Below are 19,545 nucleotides of genomic sequence, written 5' to 3'. Positions count from 1 at the left end.
CGTGTACCAGTGTTATAAAATCCGGAGTATGAGTGGCCTGTAAGGAAAGAAAGAATAAGTAAAATTAAAGTAAAGTCAGCGTAAATGAAAGTTCAAAAAAGCGAGCAAAGCATGAATGCAAGTATTTAGATTCAAACGCAAAATCTAGAAATCACTATTATTGGAATGGAAGGACAAAAGGAAACTACATAAGAATAATAGCGATGTAAAGTAAAAAGCACAAATTATATTTATTCATATAAAGGTGTGCAAAAGTATGAGTACAAAACTTGAAGTAAAAATCTGTTAAAAAAAACGGTTTATACACAGGAATGGAAGGATGAGTGAGAAAACAATAAAAATGTAAAAATAAAGTTAAAATCAAATGCGAAAGTACGAATGTACGAATGAAAGATTTGAATGTACGCGCAGGCAGGCAGAAGTCTACGTATGGACGAATGAGAGGAAAATCTGATTTGAACAACGCGCGCAGAATGGTAGGTAGAAGCACTGATGGTATGGAAGGATGAGAGACGACCGAATAATAATAGGCGATATGTAAAAGATGGCGAATCACTTAGTAGTGTAACAAGGAATGTAACCCTACCTTATCACTGGAATAAAGAAGCAAAATACGCAAAATATGCTACCGACCTCTATACGTGGTATCATCTGCGGCCCATCGAATTGCGGCAAAACGAACGTGCTGATTAGTTTGTTAGAAAGTCCGCACGGTGTTCGCTTCGAAAATGTATACGTGTACTCGAAATCATTGCAACAACCGAAATATCTATATCTAGAAAATATATTCTCGTCGATAGACGAAATTGGTTATTTTACATATTCGAATAACAGCGACGTCGTTCCACCGAGCGAGGCACTTCCGAATTCCATTTTTATCTTTGACGACGTGGCATGCGATAAGTAAAACGCGGTAAGAGAATACTTTGCAATGGGTAGGCACTCGGACGTTGACTGTTTCTCTTTGTCAGACATATGCGAAGATTTCGAAGCATCCGATAGGCGACAACGCGAACCTGCTGATCATGTTCAAACAGGATGGTACAAATCTGAAGCATGTATACAACGATCATGTGAACACTGACATGTCTTTTGAGAATTCCTGCAAATTGTGTACCGCTTGCTGACAAGAAAAATATGGATTTGTAGTGATTGACAAAGACAGTGCTTTATGGAATAGTCGCTATAGAAAAGGATTTAATGACTTTGCAATATCGTAATATGTCTAGTTATGTCCGATACGTTGAGAAAGCAGTGTTCCAACATGAGCAATAGCAGCGTTGAAGATCGTGAGAGGATAGCGAAACAGATTACAACAATGAACGATTTGATTCGTTGAAAGTATCGTGAATTGAAAATTGCTGAAATAGATGAAGAGATTGTGTTGGAAAAACACTTTAAACCTGTTACTGAACCACTGAAGACAATTGTCAGCAACACGTTCAGAAATTATGATCTACACAATAACACAGATATCGGAAGCGAACCATTATCCACTCCGAATATCAAAGAATCAGATAAAATACAATCAAATTTGTGGTTAAATCTCTCGAAACCGCCAAATATAAAAAAAAAAACAAGATTAAGCAGTTTACCCGATATGAACCCAATAGCCTCTACACCGACCTCTATGTTACGTCCCAACTTATCTGGGACTCATTCTTGGGATCCTTGTCTTCAATTAAAGAGCTAAAGCTCACCTTAACTGTATTCGCTAACGGGAAAGAGCAATTCGGGATTGCAATGATTGTTTCCAAGGTTTAGCATATATATATAATGTTACAAAATAACGAGTTTATATTACAATATCGGTTTTAGGAAATCAAGTATACAATTATTCAGGTACGTTACCGCTTGTCTGTCTTACAGTTTAGATGTACCAGCTATCTGTTGTTGTCCCAGGGCTGTGCTGTTGCAAGGATCTGTTTGTCGGCAACTATCACTCGCGACACGGGTCTCTACTAATTAACAACGGACTTTCCTCGGTAACGACGCGGCGCGCGTACGATTACTCTATCCGTGACTACAATAATTTAGTATTTGATGACCAAAGCGCGACGCTGAGTGCGTGTTCGATTGATGATAAAGGTTCGATGTGATCTTAACCGATTATATGTCGGACTTTCGTAGGTAACGACAACGCGTGAAGTTAACCTGTCCGCGACTACAAGATTTCGGTAATCACCACGATGATAACGTACTGACAGCGGAATAAAAGAGCAGCAGCGGCCAAGCAGCCGTGGGGTGTGTTCGCGGATTTATATACTAGCTGATCCTCGCAAGACACGAGCCGCGTTCGGGAACCTTCGTTTTTGCATCCGTTGAAATCGGGAGGAATCCCAAGTTCAGCGGATGTGCAGGCGTTGAGTGCTGACGCCTATATCACTGATTGGCACATTCCACGATTCGGTTCCCGAGAAACGGTTTCCGAATCGTACGTCAAGCGCATTCCTAAAGGTATCCGATCTTAACTTATTCGCAATGCGAGGTCGATGAAAAGGGACACCGGCAGGGCCGGATGTAACACCCCCTTCGCCAGACACGAAACAGTCTCAAGAGGCTGTTTCGTGTAACAAGGGTGTACCTATTCATCGAACGCTTATTACATAACGCTTATTATATAACTGACTGATATATATTATTATTTTTTTTTTTTTTTTGTAAAATAAAAATGAGAATAGCGCAATGGATATAATATAATATAATTTTAATTCCGAGAACTTCTGACACCAATTTTGTAAAGAGTTCTGGATTCCGAGAAAAATTCCTCGTATATTAAAAAATAATATAATATAAATATAATAATGAAAATAATATAAAATGGTGAAATATTTTTTTTTTTTGAGATAATATAATATATATATGGTTAAGATAATATATATATATGAAATAATAATGTAAAAGGTAGTAATATAAAATAATAATAATAATAATAATAATAATAATAATAATAATAATAATAATATTATACGGGGCTTGGGGGAAGGGGCTGGTTTATGTGCGACGGCACTTGAATCATGGGCCGCACCGCCAGCTCGGCCCATGGTGTCGCAGCGATGACTGCGATACATTGTGGGCAATGATCCGGGGTGTTTCTGTTGAGTGCCCGTCTCCGGCACTCTCGGCAGCGGGCCGCTGCGTGGGCGAGACGACCTTCTCGCACCACATCACAGACGATGGTGCCATTGGGTCCCACCCAAGCCTGTCCCTGGATGCACTCCCTCCGCCTTAGGTTGTCCAAGATAGGCGGCGGGAGCAGTCTCTCTGCTGGGGTGGCTAGCCGAGGCATCCGCGTGTCATTGAACATGGGCAATGTAGCTGTTTGATGTTAAAGGAGGGAAAAGAAACTTAGTTAGTTATGGTTTATTACTGGGAAGGCGTTGTTCTTTAATCGTGTGAGATATTTCCAATTTAATCATGAGATATTTCCCAATTAGGATCCGCTGATTCCTCGATATACTCTAGCCAACGTATTGTAATGTCTATAGGTTCGTCGTTGTAGAGCGTTTCTTTCTCCCTTTCTGCTAGTTCGCGATACTCTGCAGTACATTCGAGACAGGTGTCGGCTGCTCTGATTGATGTTATATTTTTGGAGCATATGATGCATGCGGCTATTCCATCGGCTCCCCGTCTTGTGCATAAAGCATGTACTCCATGCGGATAGAACCGTTCCCGGAAGCGGACCGGCAATGCTGGGAGACACTTGGAGCATACCCAGTCGTGGTTGTGTCTATACACGGTGTCAAGGCTGTTTGTGGTAACGCATAGTAATTGTTTAATATCGTTACGTTCGCAAGGATAGCCCTCGGGTAGAGCTTCATCCATGAGTCCATAAAATTCCTCAGCTTGGTCCGGCATCTGGCTGGATTTGTCCTTTGGGGTCGGCATGTTGCGGTTGTCGAAAACTAGTTCGGGAGGGATGAAGTTAAAAAATTTTTCGTTTCCGGTAATGTTTCGCGACATGGGAAGGGGTGAACGGATTCCCATATGAGGCCGGAAATCAGCGGTCAGGTGTCTCGGGAATTTACTGTACTAAGCATTTGGTATTTGTGCTGACGACGCGGCGGCATGCGCGTCCGACATTGGAGATATGAAGAACTCGAGCGTTGTATTAATACAGTGTGGTCAAGAGTTATGCATTTTTAGAATTAGGTAATAAATTTTATTATTTATTTTTAGGTCTGTTGTTTAAGTTGGCAAGGTTAAAGTTTTAACTTATTAAGCTTTCTATTACCGTATCGGCTATTGTTAAACGATTCCAAATACCTTCAAGGCGGTTTTTCCTTGGAATGAGCATGTTTTAGCTTATCGAAGTGTTTCATGAATTTTTGGTTTGAAATTAATTTTGTTACTTCTACGGTCGTAGTATAGTTTGGAACGTAATTTGCTGTCATCTATATTTTTCCGTGTTATTGAGCGAATTTCGTCTAATCGCTGTACCAAATTTTGTACATATGATGGGTAAGTTAGAATTTCGTTACGAGACAACGGCGTAAATGCCTGGCTAACTGACCGAATACTACTTCGTACGGGGTAAAGTTCGTCGCTTCGTGTACCGAAGTGTTGTACGAGTAGGTCGCAAAGGACAATAGCAAATCCCAGTCTTCGCATCTTTCCAAATAGTGTTTTAAATATTCGGTAAGAACGATAAGGCTCCTTTCTAGTGAGCCGTTAGTCTGGGGACGGTAACCAGATGTTGTAACGTGGTTTATTCTAAATACGCGAGCTATGCCTTGCATTAAATTATTGATGAAACTTTTTCCGCGGTCGGTCAGAATAGCGCGTGGTGCTCCGAAAATTGCGATGAAATAGCGCGACAAAGCGTCGGCGACGGTAAGCGCATGAATATCCGGTAATGGAATTGCCATACAGAATTTTGATAGTTGACATTGAATAGTTGAAATATGCCGATTTCCACTAGGGGTCATAGGGAGAGGACCAACAGTGTCGAGAGCCACTTTGTCGAACGGTTTGGCTGGTGTATCCGTTATAAGCATTGGTTCACGAGTTTTTATGCGGACGAGCTTTTGTTCTTGACAACTGTGACAGTTTCGTATGAAGTTCTCAATGTCCCGACGCATTCGCGGCCACTCGAAGTGACTTCGTATTCGCTGATATGTTTTTGTTACTCCTTTATGTCCCCCTATTAAACTTTCGTGATAATATCGCATGATATCCTCGCGTTGATCTTCCCCGGGCACTTTAATTTTCCCTGTGCATACTGTAATTTTTATTGGTATATTCCAGAATATTTCTTCTAAATGTAATTTAAGGATATTCGCGTTGAAACGGTGTAAGGTTTCGGCGTGCGCTGCTATTCGGAACGAGGTAATGCGCTCTTTCTCTATCGTAGTTCGGAGAACGGTTAGCAAGCGTTCTAATTTTGATTCGTTTATCTCGTGGAAGAAGCTTTTTGTTCCGATGACGTTAAGGATTTTCCCTTGTTCGTGAGGAACAATTATTACTTGTCCTTCTATTAGATCTTTCGTTAATAGGCTCGCTTCCTGAAGTAACCCGAGTGCTTTGAAAGTTTTACTTATTTGACTGGTTAATATACAATCGGCTGGTATAAAATGGACATAATTATCTGAAATAGATGTAAGTGTTGATTCCGAAATGGTTACTTCGCATATTGCTTGTGGTCGTGATCTTGGTCCTTGTTTCGGAGGGTGGCCATGGCTTGAATAGCCAAAAGTTTCTGATGTAGCTAGTGATTTCATTTTATCCATAAATTTGTCGAATTCGGACGTTAACTCTGCTGAAGACGATTCCTGATGTGTTTCCATTGTATCAGACTTGGAATTCTTTCCATCCATAAGTGCGCTAGTATTTGGCATGATCATCGTTGATTGGGGAACTTTCAATGCTTCCTCAGGTGGAGGCAGCAACCAAGATACGCGTTTCGGTGCTGTAACTAGTTTCTGTGCATCATCCCTGCCTGACCTCATGCTTTCGCCCTGGCTTTCTAGATTTTCCGGCTCCATTTTCTCATTGATACTGTTCAAGAAATCTATCTCTTCCTTAGAGAAGTCCGGACTAAGCCAAATCGAATCGCAGGTTTGAGTTCTTTCGTCTTCGTCGCTCTCGTTTCCGAATTCCTTTAGCCGCGTTGCGTTTATACCCATTAACGTTGAATTTGCTTGTGGTTCGGCAATTTCTAGGTCGTTTTCCGTTTGTGTTTTCGCCGAAGGAGGATCGTTATCATTGAATGTTTCTTCTACAATAACAGTTAATGGTTCTACATAATTAGGTCTCAGTTGTTCTTCCCGCCGCATTTTAACCCGTTGTCCGATTCCTTCTTGATTTGTCTCGGGATCCGTGACATTTTCGGCGGTATCGTTCTTATTTGGAGAAATTGGAAAAGCGTGTGGTATGAGGTTTCGCGATAAAGCGTCTGCGTTTGCGTTTACTCGGCCTGGTTTGTAAACTATTTCATAATCGTAGTCAGCGAGTAATATTCTCCAGCGTGCGAGCCGCGATGTTGGGTCTTTAATCGAAAATAGCCATTGTAATGGGCGGTGATCGGTAACGAGGAAAAATTTCCGTCCATAAATGTACATCCTAAAATGTTTTACTGCATAAATAATAGCTAGACATTCTTTCTCCGTGGTAGAGTAATTTTGTTCGGCCCGCGTGATTACTTGTGATGCGTATGCGATTGGCGGGTCTTGTCCGATTTTTCCTTGGCTTAGAACTGCACCAACCGCTATATCAGAAGCGTCTGTCGTTATTATAAATGGTTCAACGTAATTTGGGTATTTCAAAACCGGTTCTTTGCATAGGGCTTGTCTTAGGTCTTCGAAGCTTGCCTGATGGCTTTCTGTCCAAGTGAAAGAGGTCTTAATGCTGGTTAAATTCGTAAGTGGTTTTGCGCGTTTTGCCATATCAGGAATGAAGCGTCTATAGTCATTTACCAGTCCTAAAAATTGTTTAAGGCCCTTTCTATTTTTTGGAATCGGAAATTCCGATACTGCTCTGATTTTCTCGGGATTTGGTCGTACTCCATCAGCTGATATTATATGACCTAGATATGCGACTCTCTCCTTGAGAAACTCGATCTTATCAGTTTGCAAGGTGAGATGGTGTTCGCGGAGTCGGTCAAAGAACCTTCTGAGACGGCGTCCGTGTTCTTCTAGGGTTTCAGAGTATACTACTACGTCGTCCAAGTAAACGTACAATTCCTTTCCAATTAACCCTCGTAATGCCTGATTCATTAACCTTTGGAATGTTGCTGTGGGCGTTTTTCAATCCGAACGGCATGCGAACATATTCATAGTGTCCTTCTGGTGTGGAAAATGCCGTTTTCCCTTGATCTTCTGGTGTCATTGGAATCTGGTGAAATCCGCTTGCCAAGTCGAATACCGAAAAATATCGAGCTTTTCCTAATCGATCCAATATATCAGAAATGCGTGGAATGGGATATTTGTCTTCTATTGTCTTTGTGTTTAATTTGTGAAAGTCAACTACCATACGCCAGCGTTTATTTCCCGCGGAGTCAGCTTTCTTCGGCACTACCCAAAGCGGAGAATTATAAGGAGATTTTGATGGAACGATTATTCCTAAATTTTCAAGATTGCTAATTTGTTTTTTAATTTCTTCTTCTTGAAACGGTGTGAATGAGTATTGCCGTGTATATACAGGGACGGAATCAGTTGTAGGGATTGAATGAGTTGCTGTCTCAGTTTTTTCGAATGGATCACCGGGTACGAAAAATCTGTCGGAAAATTCCTCTACTGCCTTTATTACCAGATTGTGTGCCGCGTTGTCTAAATGATCTATTTTTAGTTTGTCCATGATATTATCTAATCGTTCGTCAGGGAAGGGGTAGCTGATTTTATATTCTCCCAAATCATATGCTTCGTGTTCAGCGAGCTGTTCCTCTGAAAGCGGTATGAGAGGACGCGGTGGAGGTGCTTGTTCCAAATTTTCCTCAGACTCGTTTTCTAATTCTGGGTGTTCAGCGAGGAAAGCCTGCAAGGTTTCTCGTCCCCTTTCGCACGATCGAAGAGCATCGTTCATCGCGGCTGAATTAGAGAATCGTATCGGGTGTATCGGGCGACTAGTCGTTACTAACGAGCGATGAAAATACGATACAGAGGCCTGTTCTTGTAGGAGATACAAACTACCTATTAGGCCTGATATTCCTGGAGGTAAATTTGAATTTTTAACAACATAAAATAGCGCCCAGCTACCGTTAATTTTCATACAAGTGGCGCCCTCAGTATGAATTTTTCCCTTTAATCCTTCTATTTCGAACCGGTCGCGATTAACGACGGGTGCGTCAGGGTGAACTGCATCTAATTTTACTATGCTTAATGCGGCTCCCGTATCAATTAAGAATTCGCCTTCTCCTGCCCCCAACTCCTTCGCTTTAACGCGAATTCGCGGGGCGGGTGCCTCTCGGAGGTCCTCGGGGTCTCGTTCTTGAAGGTTACCGTCCTCGAATTTGAGGAGGTCGCGCGGTCTGCGCCCGCTCTGTTGTCGTTGCGTGAGCGGGCGCCGTAGGAGTTTAAATGTTTTGTCTGACTCCGATATTCTCTGTATTGTTGGCGTGGTGCCCTATCTTGTTGCGATTCATCATAGTGTTGTGTACGTCTCGGTGGCGTCTGGTTTCGCGACGCACTCCTTCCTTGCCTTGGTGGAGAAAAATTTCGCTCGTATCTCTTCACTGGAACGGCACGTCGTTGGCGCGTGCCGTCTTGATAGCGTATCGGTTCGTATGACTCGCGTCGCTCGGGTGGCTCTTCCGACCATAGGCGTCGGTTGTTGTAGGGTGACACAAGACGGGGACGCGGATATCGGTTCTTAGGTTCGTAATAATCGTAATAATCGTAATAATCGTAATTGTCTCTATTGTTTCCTCTGTTTCTACTATCTTCCCTACGTGGCGAAGAATTATAACGCGATCTAGTGTACGCGGAGTACACGTTTCTCGGATATTCGTACTCTGTTTCATCGCGAGGTTCGCGCCATTCCATCGTTCTCTTAGGATTGTCGTAGGGTGACGGGGGACGTGCCGGAAGCCCATACGCGTATGTCTCGTTCTTTGATGCAGTAGGTACAATTCGGTCGCGTCTTTCATGCTCTAACGCCAAATCAAATGCCTCGTCTAACGTTTCTGGATTGACTATCCATACCCTAGCGGATATTCTTTGTGGTAATCCTAAAATAAACGCGGTTCGACCTATTTGTTCGATCTCTCGTATATGGTGGCGCGCGTTTTCTTTAAACAAATCTTCGGCACTATTTTTCGTGTATTTTACTAAACGGGTAGCACCGCCTGTAGAGGATGGTGTTGCTATCAACAAGCTGTACTTGCACGAAAACGTGGCAGTTATAAAAAGTCGACAAGACGTATTCGACAAAAAGATGATTATGTTTCAAAATTTCGTTCAGAGCTTGAAAGATGAGCTGAATAAATTAGAAAGGGATATTACCGAATTCCGAAATATAATGCAGACGCATCAATAGCTGGACGTTGAGACTATTTACCGACTGACAGACCGGTCAACCGACCGACAGACCGATTAACAGACGAGTCAACCGACCGACCGTTACGTTAAGCACCGATTTGATGTTTGATAAGACGTGTACGTCTTTGTGTCAGTGTTGAGTCATACATGGCTGCCAAGAAAACTCCCAGTACCGAAAAGAAATTTTCCTCGAAGACATGTCATGGTACATGGGTACGGCGACTTATGGCAAGCGGACGTGGTCGAGATGCGATATAACAGAGGCTTCCATTACATATTCACTGTTATCGATGTGCTGAGTAAGCATGCATGGGCCATACCCCTCAAAACCAAGAGTGGAAATGAAGTTTCCAATAGAAAGATAATTCGAAACAGTGGAAGGTATCCGAAAAATTTGCAAACCGACAGAGGAAAGGAATTTTACAACGCAAATGTGCAAAAACTTTTGTCAAAATACAACATAAATCATTATTCAACGTATTCAGTGATGAAAGCGTCAGTCGTCAAGCGGTTTAATCGTACGCTCAAAAACGACATGTGGAAACTGTTTACGCTTAATCGAAATTATAAATGGATCGACTCGCTGCAGCAACTCGTATCAAGTTACAACGCGCGTAAGCATTGAACTATCGGCATGCGACCAATTGACGTTACACCAACAAACGCCTCGAAGCTCTTAACAACGGTTTATAATCATGTAAAGATTGCCGCTCCCGCACGATTCAGAGTGGGAGATGCGGTACGTGTGAACAAATTCAAAACAATTTTTGAAAAAGGTTACACACCTAATTGGGGTACTGAAATATTTACGATCGCCGATGTTCAGAAAACTAATCACGCAACGTATCTGCTGAAAGATGTTTGTAGAAAATCAATTGCTGGAGGATTCTACGAACATGAGTTGCAACGCATTGCCGACGCTGATGTATACCTTGTGGAAAAAGTGTTACGTCGGAAAGAGAATAAGGTGTACGTGAAATGGTTAGGATTGAATAGTGCACACAATTCATGGATAAATAAAGATAATGTATTGTAAAAAATTAACATTTTTTAAAATTAAATATTCAGTTTTATACATATACTAGCATTATTAGTTATATTACAGTGTTTTTTATTTACAACTAAATATATACATCTATTAAAATCGTGGTAAAAATAATTTACAAAATACATATACTGATATATCTAAAGCGGTATTTTATAATGACCTTTTAACGATTCGTGCTCGGTGCGGTGCGGTAGAACCGTCGTGGGTCTCAGGGATTCAGTCGATCGCCAGAGTACGCGTTCGAGTGGGGCTTAGCCTGGACGCATGCAGTTTACCCCCAGGGAGGTCGGGAAGGAAATGACGGTGCCCCAAAGGGGTCGAGCAGGTAGCGGTCGCACACCCACCCACTAGTCCTTCCCGGGCTAGAGACCGTGACTCCGGGGTATCCCGCAGGACACGGTACCGGCGGTCGGATGTCCTCCGTTTCGGGCCAGACGATAGGTAGCGAGAGAGCGCCGTGCGGGATCGCAGCGCTCGGTGACTGTCTAGCGGTGGTCGGCGGTACCGGCGTCGGAGAGGAGAGACCGGGCGCGGCGGAGAATGGCCCGAAGAGGAGAGGGTCGCGGCTATTATTCGCGTTACAACCCCACGGTAATGTATCCGTTGAGTCGGGTACGATATACCACTTATCGTCGTACGGAGTCAGAGCGATTTTTGATTCCGCCATAGTGTATACTTTGTGTAATTTTGATCTTATACATGTCTGATTACGAATCATTTCAATTTCGTTTCGTAGGCACTGCATGTAGTCATCGAAAGTTATCATCCTGGAAACAACGTTACTTTTTACACCTTTCACCTTTTTCGTATCTTTTTTACCATCTACACAAACAAGAGTCCAACAAATTCTGTCATTATTGCCCCATTGTTTTCGTCTTTCATCAAACCGGGGACTTTTTTGTTTACAAGCGGTATATCGTAAACGTTCCCTACCGGATAATCGCTTGTATCAAATCGATTAATATCACGTTTTATAGTATCATAAATATTCTCACACTCGATGTGGTACATTAAACTATCCGTATCGGTATACATAACTTTACATTTATCGCCATGTGTGGGTAACATGTAATCGTGATGGAATTCATACAAACAAACCTTAGATATATCTAGTATACACATACATAGATCGGTTTGTTGAACTTCACCGCAAGCTTTCGCAGTTCGATGGCGACTAAGTTTTCCGAAAACACGCTACGGCTGTGGAAATTTGGTTTTGCGATCATTGCCTCCGTACTATATCTCCCTTCCCATTTTGTTACTAATTTTACATCGACATGATTGCGTACATTCTCCATAGTTTTGCCAAATACCGCATTGTTCATCAATACGAATGCATACAATATACAAATTCTTTTCAAAATCGTTTGTAGCGAGAATTCGAAACTTTGTATTTAATTCGATGTAGTCGCGGAGCCAGGGTGATTGTGCGAATTGGAGGACGCAGTGTATCTTTGTAATACGAATACCATGTCGCGTGCATTGCTGCAGGTTACGATAGTGGATAACGTAGCGCTGCTTATCGTATAGAGTTGCGAGCAGCTTGTCCTCTCTTTTGCCAGGTGGTTTGGCACGTGTGGGACAGAACTGCAGGTCCGCGTGAATGTCGTGCAAGCGTTGCGGATATTCTAGATCAACCTCTAGAATATAACCCGTGGGCGAATCGGCAGCAATTGAAGACACGTCAAAGTTTGCAACGTTGTCGACCCATCGAAATTCTGCATATGGCAATGGTTGACACATTGCCCACCCATGCAGATTATTCACATCAAAGTACATCAAGTACGACGATGCTTTCGATGGATCGTACGACTGCATGTACTTATTATTGGCTTTCGCGTATCTACCTGAACATTGACTTAATCCGCCGCGTATACCGCGTTCGACAATCTGTTAGTAATTCGAAATTAACTTTTGTATGCTTCAGCATAGCATCCGACGTAAAACCGTGCAGAGTGTAATAATACGCGGGATCGAGTCCGTATCTTGTGATACAGCTTTCATGAAAATTTTTAAAAATATCGGCCAACAGCAATAAATCTGTTTTCAAATACAAATCGCTATACTCGCCAAGGGTTTGAATGGAAAACCGTGTCCACACGTTCTCGGCGTGCGCGTACTCGCTCTCCGATACTGTATCATCCGTCAAGGAACTGTAAAATGATTCGCGCGATGGCAAACATGATTGTTCCAACTTTTCGGCACAGTCAATGTACTCGTACGGAAAAACACCCTTTCGCGTCAATAATTCGAAATCTTCGGTAGACAAATATTGAAACTCGGTTCGTAAAATTCTAAATTTGCTTTTATCTAAGAAAGACGCTAATTTATCGAGACTGGTACTCAAGAATTTGTATGAATCGATGAATCTCAATTTTATACAATTTCGCGACGGTCCATTTGGATCTTCGACACTTTTTGTGAATGAGATGTATTTTTCTTTTGTTAGGGGCAATACACTGACGGCACCCTCGAAGGCTCTAGCTATTTCTTCGATAATAAAATGCGAATCGTAACCGGACAAATTATAAAAAACTATGGGAATGCAAAAAGAGTTTTTATAATTTAGATTACAATTGGAATGCGCGGGACCTCTGTACCGACCGGTTAGATGGCAATGATAGCGTACCCTCGTCTTGTTTTCTCCAAACGGTTTTTCGCAAATGTGACAATGCGTCGCGTAGCGAAATACCTCCTGCTGTTCGCTCGTTAAATCATCCATTTATATGTTATTTGATAAAATTAATTTAACAAATTGTGCCAAATTCTTTAATTCTTCGACGAACCAGGAAACACAATTCGTGAATCGTACGCGCATTGAACATAATATGCAATACTAAATACTTTATGATGCTGGTATGTGTATCTTGGTGCTTCTCGATCAGTTTTCTCCAGAATGCACTCGAGGTCGGCGTACACCACAAATGAAAGTCGCTCTTTCCGGATGTAGTTGTTGAAGCTGAGCCACTTGCTTTCATCATCTGATAATACGATTGCGCATTCGTTCATCTTCTCACAATCTACGGTGTGAGCTTTCAGCTTCTCACTCGAACTAAAGTAGTGCAAGCATCTGCAATAAAAAGACATAAATTTTTTTCAAACATAACATTTAAAAAAGAATTATTTTTACTCAATTGTGAGCTCACGAGGCGAGACAAGTTTTTGATCCACGCGAAATGTCCCACGCCGTTTGCTCCTTCTAAATACAGCTAATTGACATGTCTCTCCATCTTCCGTGTGGCGAGCCATATCGGTAGAACCTTTTTTTCTTCAGTGGTGTAGACGTTGATGGAGATGTTGTTGACGTGTTCAAACTTTTTAATTTGGTTCAATTTCATTGGAAATTCGATATCCTGGATATTCAACACCGTTGAATAATGAGGATATTTCGATGCCCGACATGCGTTTCTTTCGGCTGCATGCAGAGCGGCCACTACTGACCACGCGAAACATTCATTGTCGTTCGAGCATTCGTTGATTACAGCTCTCTTTAGTTGAATTTCTCGCGGTAATTGTATGGTACATCCAGCATGCAGCGGCATATATTTATTCACGTTAACAATTAAATTGAGTATACGCGACAGCACCCATCCGCTATCCCGTTCTTGAAATTCTTCCAGCGATGCTACGGTGGTTTATTCCTAGGTTTATTCCTAGTTCTCGAGGGTATTACGAGATTATTGTTATTATGAATTTATATTACGTATAAAGAAAATAAGATCGCACGGGCGCTACGCAAAGGTGTGTATGCTAAAAATAACTGCGGATAAGAAAGGGAAATGTGTGTGGGAGGAGAGATTTGTTGTTTCAGCATTTTTTTGTCCGTCTGATAAAGAGTGGGGGATGTTTTGGATGAATGGTTGGTTTTTGGATCTTCTGCGTCAAAGATTGTAATGTAATATTATATGTTGCACGGGTAACCGGGGCATGAGTGCGAGGAAGAAAATACTTGGGCGCGAGAAAGAGGGGGAACCCGCGGGACCCGCAATGACGCCCCAACCCCTGCGCGCGAAGAGGACGGTTCCCCCACCCTTACGCGCTTATTTCGTTACATGTAAAATTTGCGGTTTTCTTTTTTACCGATCACTGATAATTACCGACCGGAGGTAATAATTATATCTTACCTTAACGACCGTTGATAATATTCACAACCTACCTTACCGACCGTATGTAACAATTACATCCTACCTTACCGACCGTATGTACTATGTTACCGGCCCCCTCCCGCTCGCCCCCCCCCCCACTCCCCCCTCAGAGCTCCTGGGTTAGAACCGGCCTAGCTATACTACTATTTTTCAATTTTAATATTTCGTCCGGCCCGTGAAAATAATTTTTTTCCAACCGGCCCGGAGGCAAAAACAGTTGGCCATCCCTGGTCTAAACCATGTAGAATACCGTGTATAGACTGACGATATAATAACAGCAAACAAGACGGCGACAGCGCCGCAACGGAAAGCGCGATATCGAAGCAACCATATTGCCGTACAAATCATCACGATTTCACTACAACAAAGTATTTCGAAGATATTGAAGTAAAGAAGCAATATTTTCTAATAATTCTGGTTTTAATATATTCGTTACACTTTGGCGGATGCGACTCCAAGGCATGATTTTGCAATTTCGGCCTTAAAAATTTATAAACAATAAAAGTACGTTCCTTTTTTTTCTTATAGGAGAAATTTGTTTACATATATATTTTCGAAAATCAGGCCTTGGAGTCGCATCCGCCAAAGTGTGACGAATATATTAAAACCAAAATTATTAGAAAATATTGCTTCTTTGCTTCAATATCTTGGAAAAAAGTCATGGTAGAATAATCGCTCTGTCCTCGTCTCTCCTGCAATTGTTGTATCGCCCTCTCTGTCCTTGTCCCGGAGTTTCCTACTTTTTCCGCAACTGTCGCTGAAGTCAACTCGGATTTCTGTTCTGACTCCTGCGCACCCTTAATATCTCATCACGCTTGCAATATATTCTAAATTCAAGGGCATTTTTCTTATGTAAATAGCATATTATATGCAATTGCAGCGCTAGTATACACGGTGGCGTATAATTTTTCATGTACATACTTGGCGTCAAGACACTACCGCGTCTCTAGGTAACACATACAAACCTTATTTTACTTGCAAATTAATGTAGAGCATAAAATAAAAATACATTTGTCTTTTATTATAGTAAGCGTAGAGTCTATAATAAAAAAAATTCAAAATGTAAAAAAATTACGCTAAGTACATGAAAAAGAGGCGGACTCAAGGAGTTATCATTCAAAAATAGAAGATTCTCATAAAAAAACTACAAGAAAGTAGAAAAAGATGTGAAATCGAAATAAGCTGCCAAAACATGAAAGTCCTTTCCAATAAAGTACAATGGTTACACTGTGTAACACAATGTAAAATTCGGTACTTTACAACTATGCGCAGCTAAAATGCTGTGTTCAACAGTGCTGACGTTCAGACTCTAATGACAACTCATGCAAAGTGACTGCTCCGCACTTTGGCGGTAAAATGAAGAAGCTAAATAGCGTCTCATCCACAAACTGAGGCTGCTTAAAAATTTGCCTTGATGTCCGCGGTCTGGAAGTCAAATGCTTGGCGTGGCCAGTTAAGCCATTCTCAGATCATCAAGACCCATACTTTCTCTCTCGCAGTCTTTTACATAATTTGTCAATTTAAAACTCTGACAATATTATGAGTACACTTTCATTGTATTGCGTTTTAAAATAATTCTTATTCATCGAAACCTTAACCTCGTCTGACCACGCCAAGCATTTGACTTCCAGGCCGCGGAAATCTAGGCAAATTTCTAAACAGTCTCAGTTTGTGGTTGATACGCTATTTAGCTTCTTCATTTCACCGCCAAACTGCGGAGCAGTCACTTTACATGAATTATCATTAGGATGTGAACGTTCGCACTGTTGAACACGGCATTTTAGCTGCGCATAGATGTAAAGTACCGAATTTTACATTGTCTTACCCAGTGTTGCCATTGCACTATGCTGGAAAGCACCTCCATGTACTGGCAGTTCATTTCGATTTCATATATTTTTCTACTTTCTTGTAGCTTTTTATGGGGATGTTCTATTTTTCAATGATAACTCCTTGAATCCTTCACTTTTTCATGTACTTGACGTAATTTTTTTACTTCTTTAAAGTTTTTTATCGGATCTCACTGCTTTTTACAAATCATTTATTACATTGTTACGGGCCAGAGCGATAGCGACGCGCGTGTGAGCCCTGCCAGTGGGTTGAATTCAAGAATCGAAGAAGATACGATTAGTCCTGTTTCGTATCGCTAGAATATAATACGCGTCGTGGATAAAGCCTCGCAACCATTAATTCTAAACAAATAATAACTCGAGTGGTAAAGTTATTACGTTGTGGGGTCGTTACACTGATTAGGATTGCTTATTTCAATGGTGAAGGTTTAATAATGATTTAACAGACCTTTTAAGGTTAACAAATGATTATATATTCAAAACTGAATAATTCTAATAATACAATTGTACAGTGTCGTGTTGTCGCGGTTAGTGTATGAATTTAATTACCTAATTGTTGCACGGTGTTAACGCACTGGCGATGCGGGGGTCCAGAATGCTTCTATTGCCAAAATAAAATTGAAACCGGCTACGCGGATCTATATGGTTGATTGTGATACAAAAGGGAACTGAAGCCCGATCTCACTGAAGCACTCTCTGCAGATGATCAACGTGATGCTACTCTACGTGACTCTACGCGTAATTCTTTCGTTCTAATCCTTCGAGTAACGAAAATCATGGGTTTATATACCCCTAGATATTGGTGGGGATACGTCAGTGATTCCCATATATGGAAATTTGGCGGTTGAGATTTGCGTTACTCAGAGGTGAACATCTGTGTGGCTTTAGGGAAAGTTTAGATAATTTACCCACGCAACGCGAGTTAAAAGATGATTCTGAGAAAAGGGGATGTTATATAAAAATGTCTAAACGCGTTTTTTTCAATCATTGTTCGCAACATCGTTCTATCGCCTCGTATTGAAACATCAGCGATGTGGTCCAATGTTGAAATCGCTCGAGCAACGCGAGAAAATCTTCCGAACAAGGAGTTTAACCAACCATTAACAAAGAAATCGCGCACACAGTAAGTTCTTTGACAACATATTACAAAATATGCATTCAAAAATTCAATATCCTTTATAATTTTTTTTTGTTTCTCTTGTCAGTGATAGCGATAATGTTCATTCGAAACGTAGAGTAACACGCGTGGTGCGTATACTGGAGAGGAGATATCCCCTGACGGATACATTCTACAAGTATCTCGACATCGGGGTTCGAATCGGTGGTTCCACTCTCGTGGAAACGAAATTAAATTTTCTATGGCTACGTGGAAAGATCTTCAACAAAAGAGACATAACATTCTGCAGCTTTGCTGATACATTGGGAACCTCGAGCGAACCGATAAGCATTAATGATGTAACAGTTAAATTCCGACAACTAAACGACGTAAAACTCGCAAAAGTCACAAATTCTACCGTCTTTATGTTCATGAGTGAAAGAACCGTACAAAAGTTGTTCGCTTTAGAATATTGTATCGATCACATGTAGAGTTGGCTGTCTGAAAACTTGTACTTGGTAGAATCTAAATAAAACAAGGTTATAGAAATAATACAAAATGCTGTAATGAAGGATTATGCAAAGGCAATTGTTGAACATGAAAATTTTGAGCCTCATTCATTGATTGACTTTGAATTATAAGCATTAGGTTTAGATGTAATGCTGGAATACAGTTATCAATAAAAGAATAGCTTGGATATATGTGTCTTTATTTCTAGCGCATTCCCTCCAATATCATATTCTCCTCTGGTGTAATATTTCAAAGCACGTTCTCCAGTATTCTCATCGCCAACGCATGATACTTTGCGTTTTTGGATCTTCTGCGCGAGGTCATCATCGCGAGACGTTCCTACCGATGGCTGCGTCAAAGATTGTAATGTAATATTATATGTTGCTCGGGTAACCGGGGCATGAGTGTGAGGAAGAAAATACTTGGGCGCGAGAAAGAGGGGAAACCCGCGGGACCCGCAATGACGCCCCAATCCCTGCGCGCGAAGAGGACGGTTCCCCCACCCTTACGCGCTTATTTCGTTACATGTAAAATTTGCGGTTTTCTTTTTTACCGATCACTGATAATTACCGACCAGTGGTGTCACCCTCTACCTTTCCGACCGTAAATAATAATTACCGACCCCCGCCCACCACTCGTGTCCCCCCGCCCTCGGTTCCCCCCGCCCCCCTCGCTCTCGATTCCCCCCTCCCCCGCTTCCCGCACCCCCCTCGGAGCTCCTGAGTTAGAACCGGCCTAGCTATACTACTGTGTTATCCGGCTTGAAGGACCAAATGTTCGGGGAAACCGCTGCGAATTTAAATATTCTAACCGGGAGTTCCTCCCGTTATTAAATAAACGCTGGTTAAACTCAAACGAAAGAGTTTTTCTTTTAATTTATCTCCTACACAGCGTATCGCAGTGCGTAACTGGCCGTAAAACTTTTCGGCAATGCGCGCGGAAACTTTGAGAACGTTCGGCCGAACGTGAAAGAAAACTCGCGGTTGGAGGAACGGAGACAGGTGAAAGAGTTGAGTGTTCGCTTGTAATATTCGTCAACGACTGATTGCGCGAACAACGAATTCGAGGCAGATCGAGATAGATCGGAGATTATCCGGCGCTTCCCGCTCCCCGCCTCGGGGATCGAGCTACTCAATCCACCTAATCGTCCACGACGGGAATGACAGGCATCGCCCGTTCGATAGTCGATCGCCCGAAATCGCTCCCGCCTCGTCTTATCTTTTATTTTAAATGAAAAGTTAAATACAACTGCGTTTGGGAAGAAGTATATTGGCGAATTTCTCCCAAAGAATCATATTTATAGTTTAAATAATTTTTATAATAATAATAATTCTAACAACAATGTAAATTTTAATAACTTTCAAAAATTTCGATGCGAGGCTTGGGGTGACAGATTTTGAATGGGGAATTTGGAGAGACCGATGGG

At 41.7% G+C, this 19,545-nt stretch overlaps 2 protein-coding genes across 2 annotated transcripts in view; one reads left to right on the top strand and one right to left on the bottom strand.

The window, feature by feature from the left end:
• Positions 1-19,545, top strand: part of LOC128888566 (SID1 transmembrane family member 2-like) — a 139,443-nt gene that overhangs the window by 49,357 nt on the left and 70,541 nt on the right. The window lies entirely within an intron of this gene.
• Positions 3,082-19,545, bottom strand: part of LOC128888633 (uncharacterized) — a 43,269-nt gene continuing 26,805 nt past the window's right edge. Inside the window, exon 2 of the mRNA XM_054145691.1 lies at positions 3,082-4,052. Within this exon, the coding sequence (XP_054001666.1) occupies positions 3,412-3,987 (576 nt within the window). The 5' untranslated portion in view covers positions 3,988-4,052 and the 3' untranslated portion in view covers positions 3,082-3,411. The remainder of the gene's footprint in view (positions 4,053-19,545) is intronic.

This window comes from Hylaeus anthracinus, unplaced genomic scaffold (assembly GCF_026225885.1).
Source record: "Hylaeus anthracinus isolate JK02 unplaced genomic scaffold, UHH_iyHylAnth1.0_haploid 11994, whole genome shotgun sequence".
NCBI lineage: Eukaryota > Metazoa > Arthropoda > Insecta > Hymenoptera > Colletidae > Hylaeus > Hylaeus anthracinus.
Note: the sequence above shows the minus strand (reverse complement) of the source record. Positions and strands in the feature narration are given on the sequence as shown.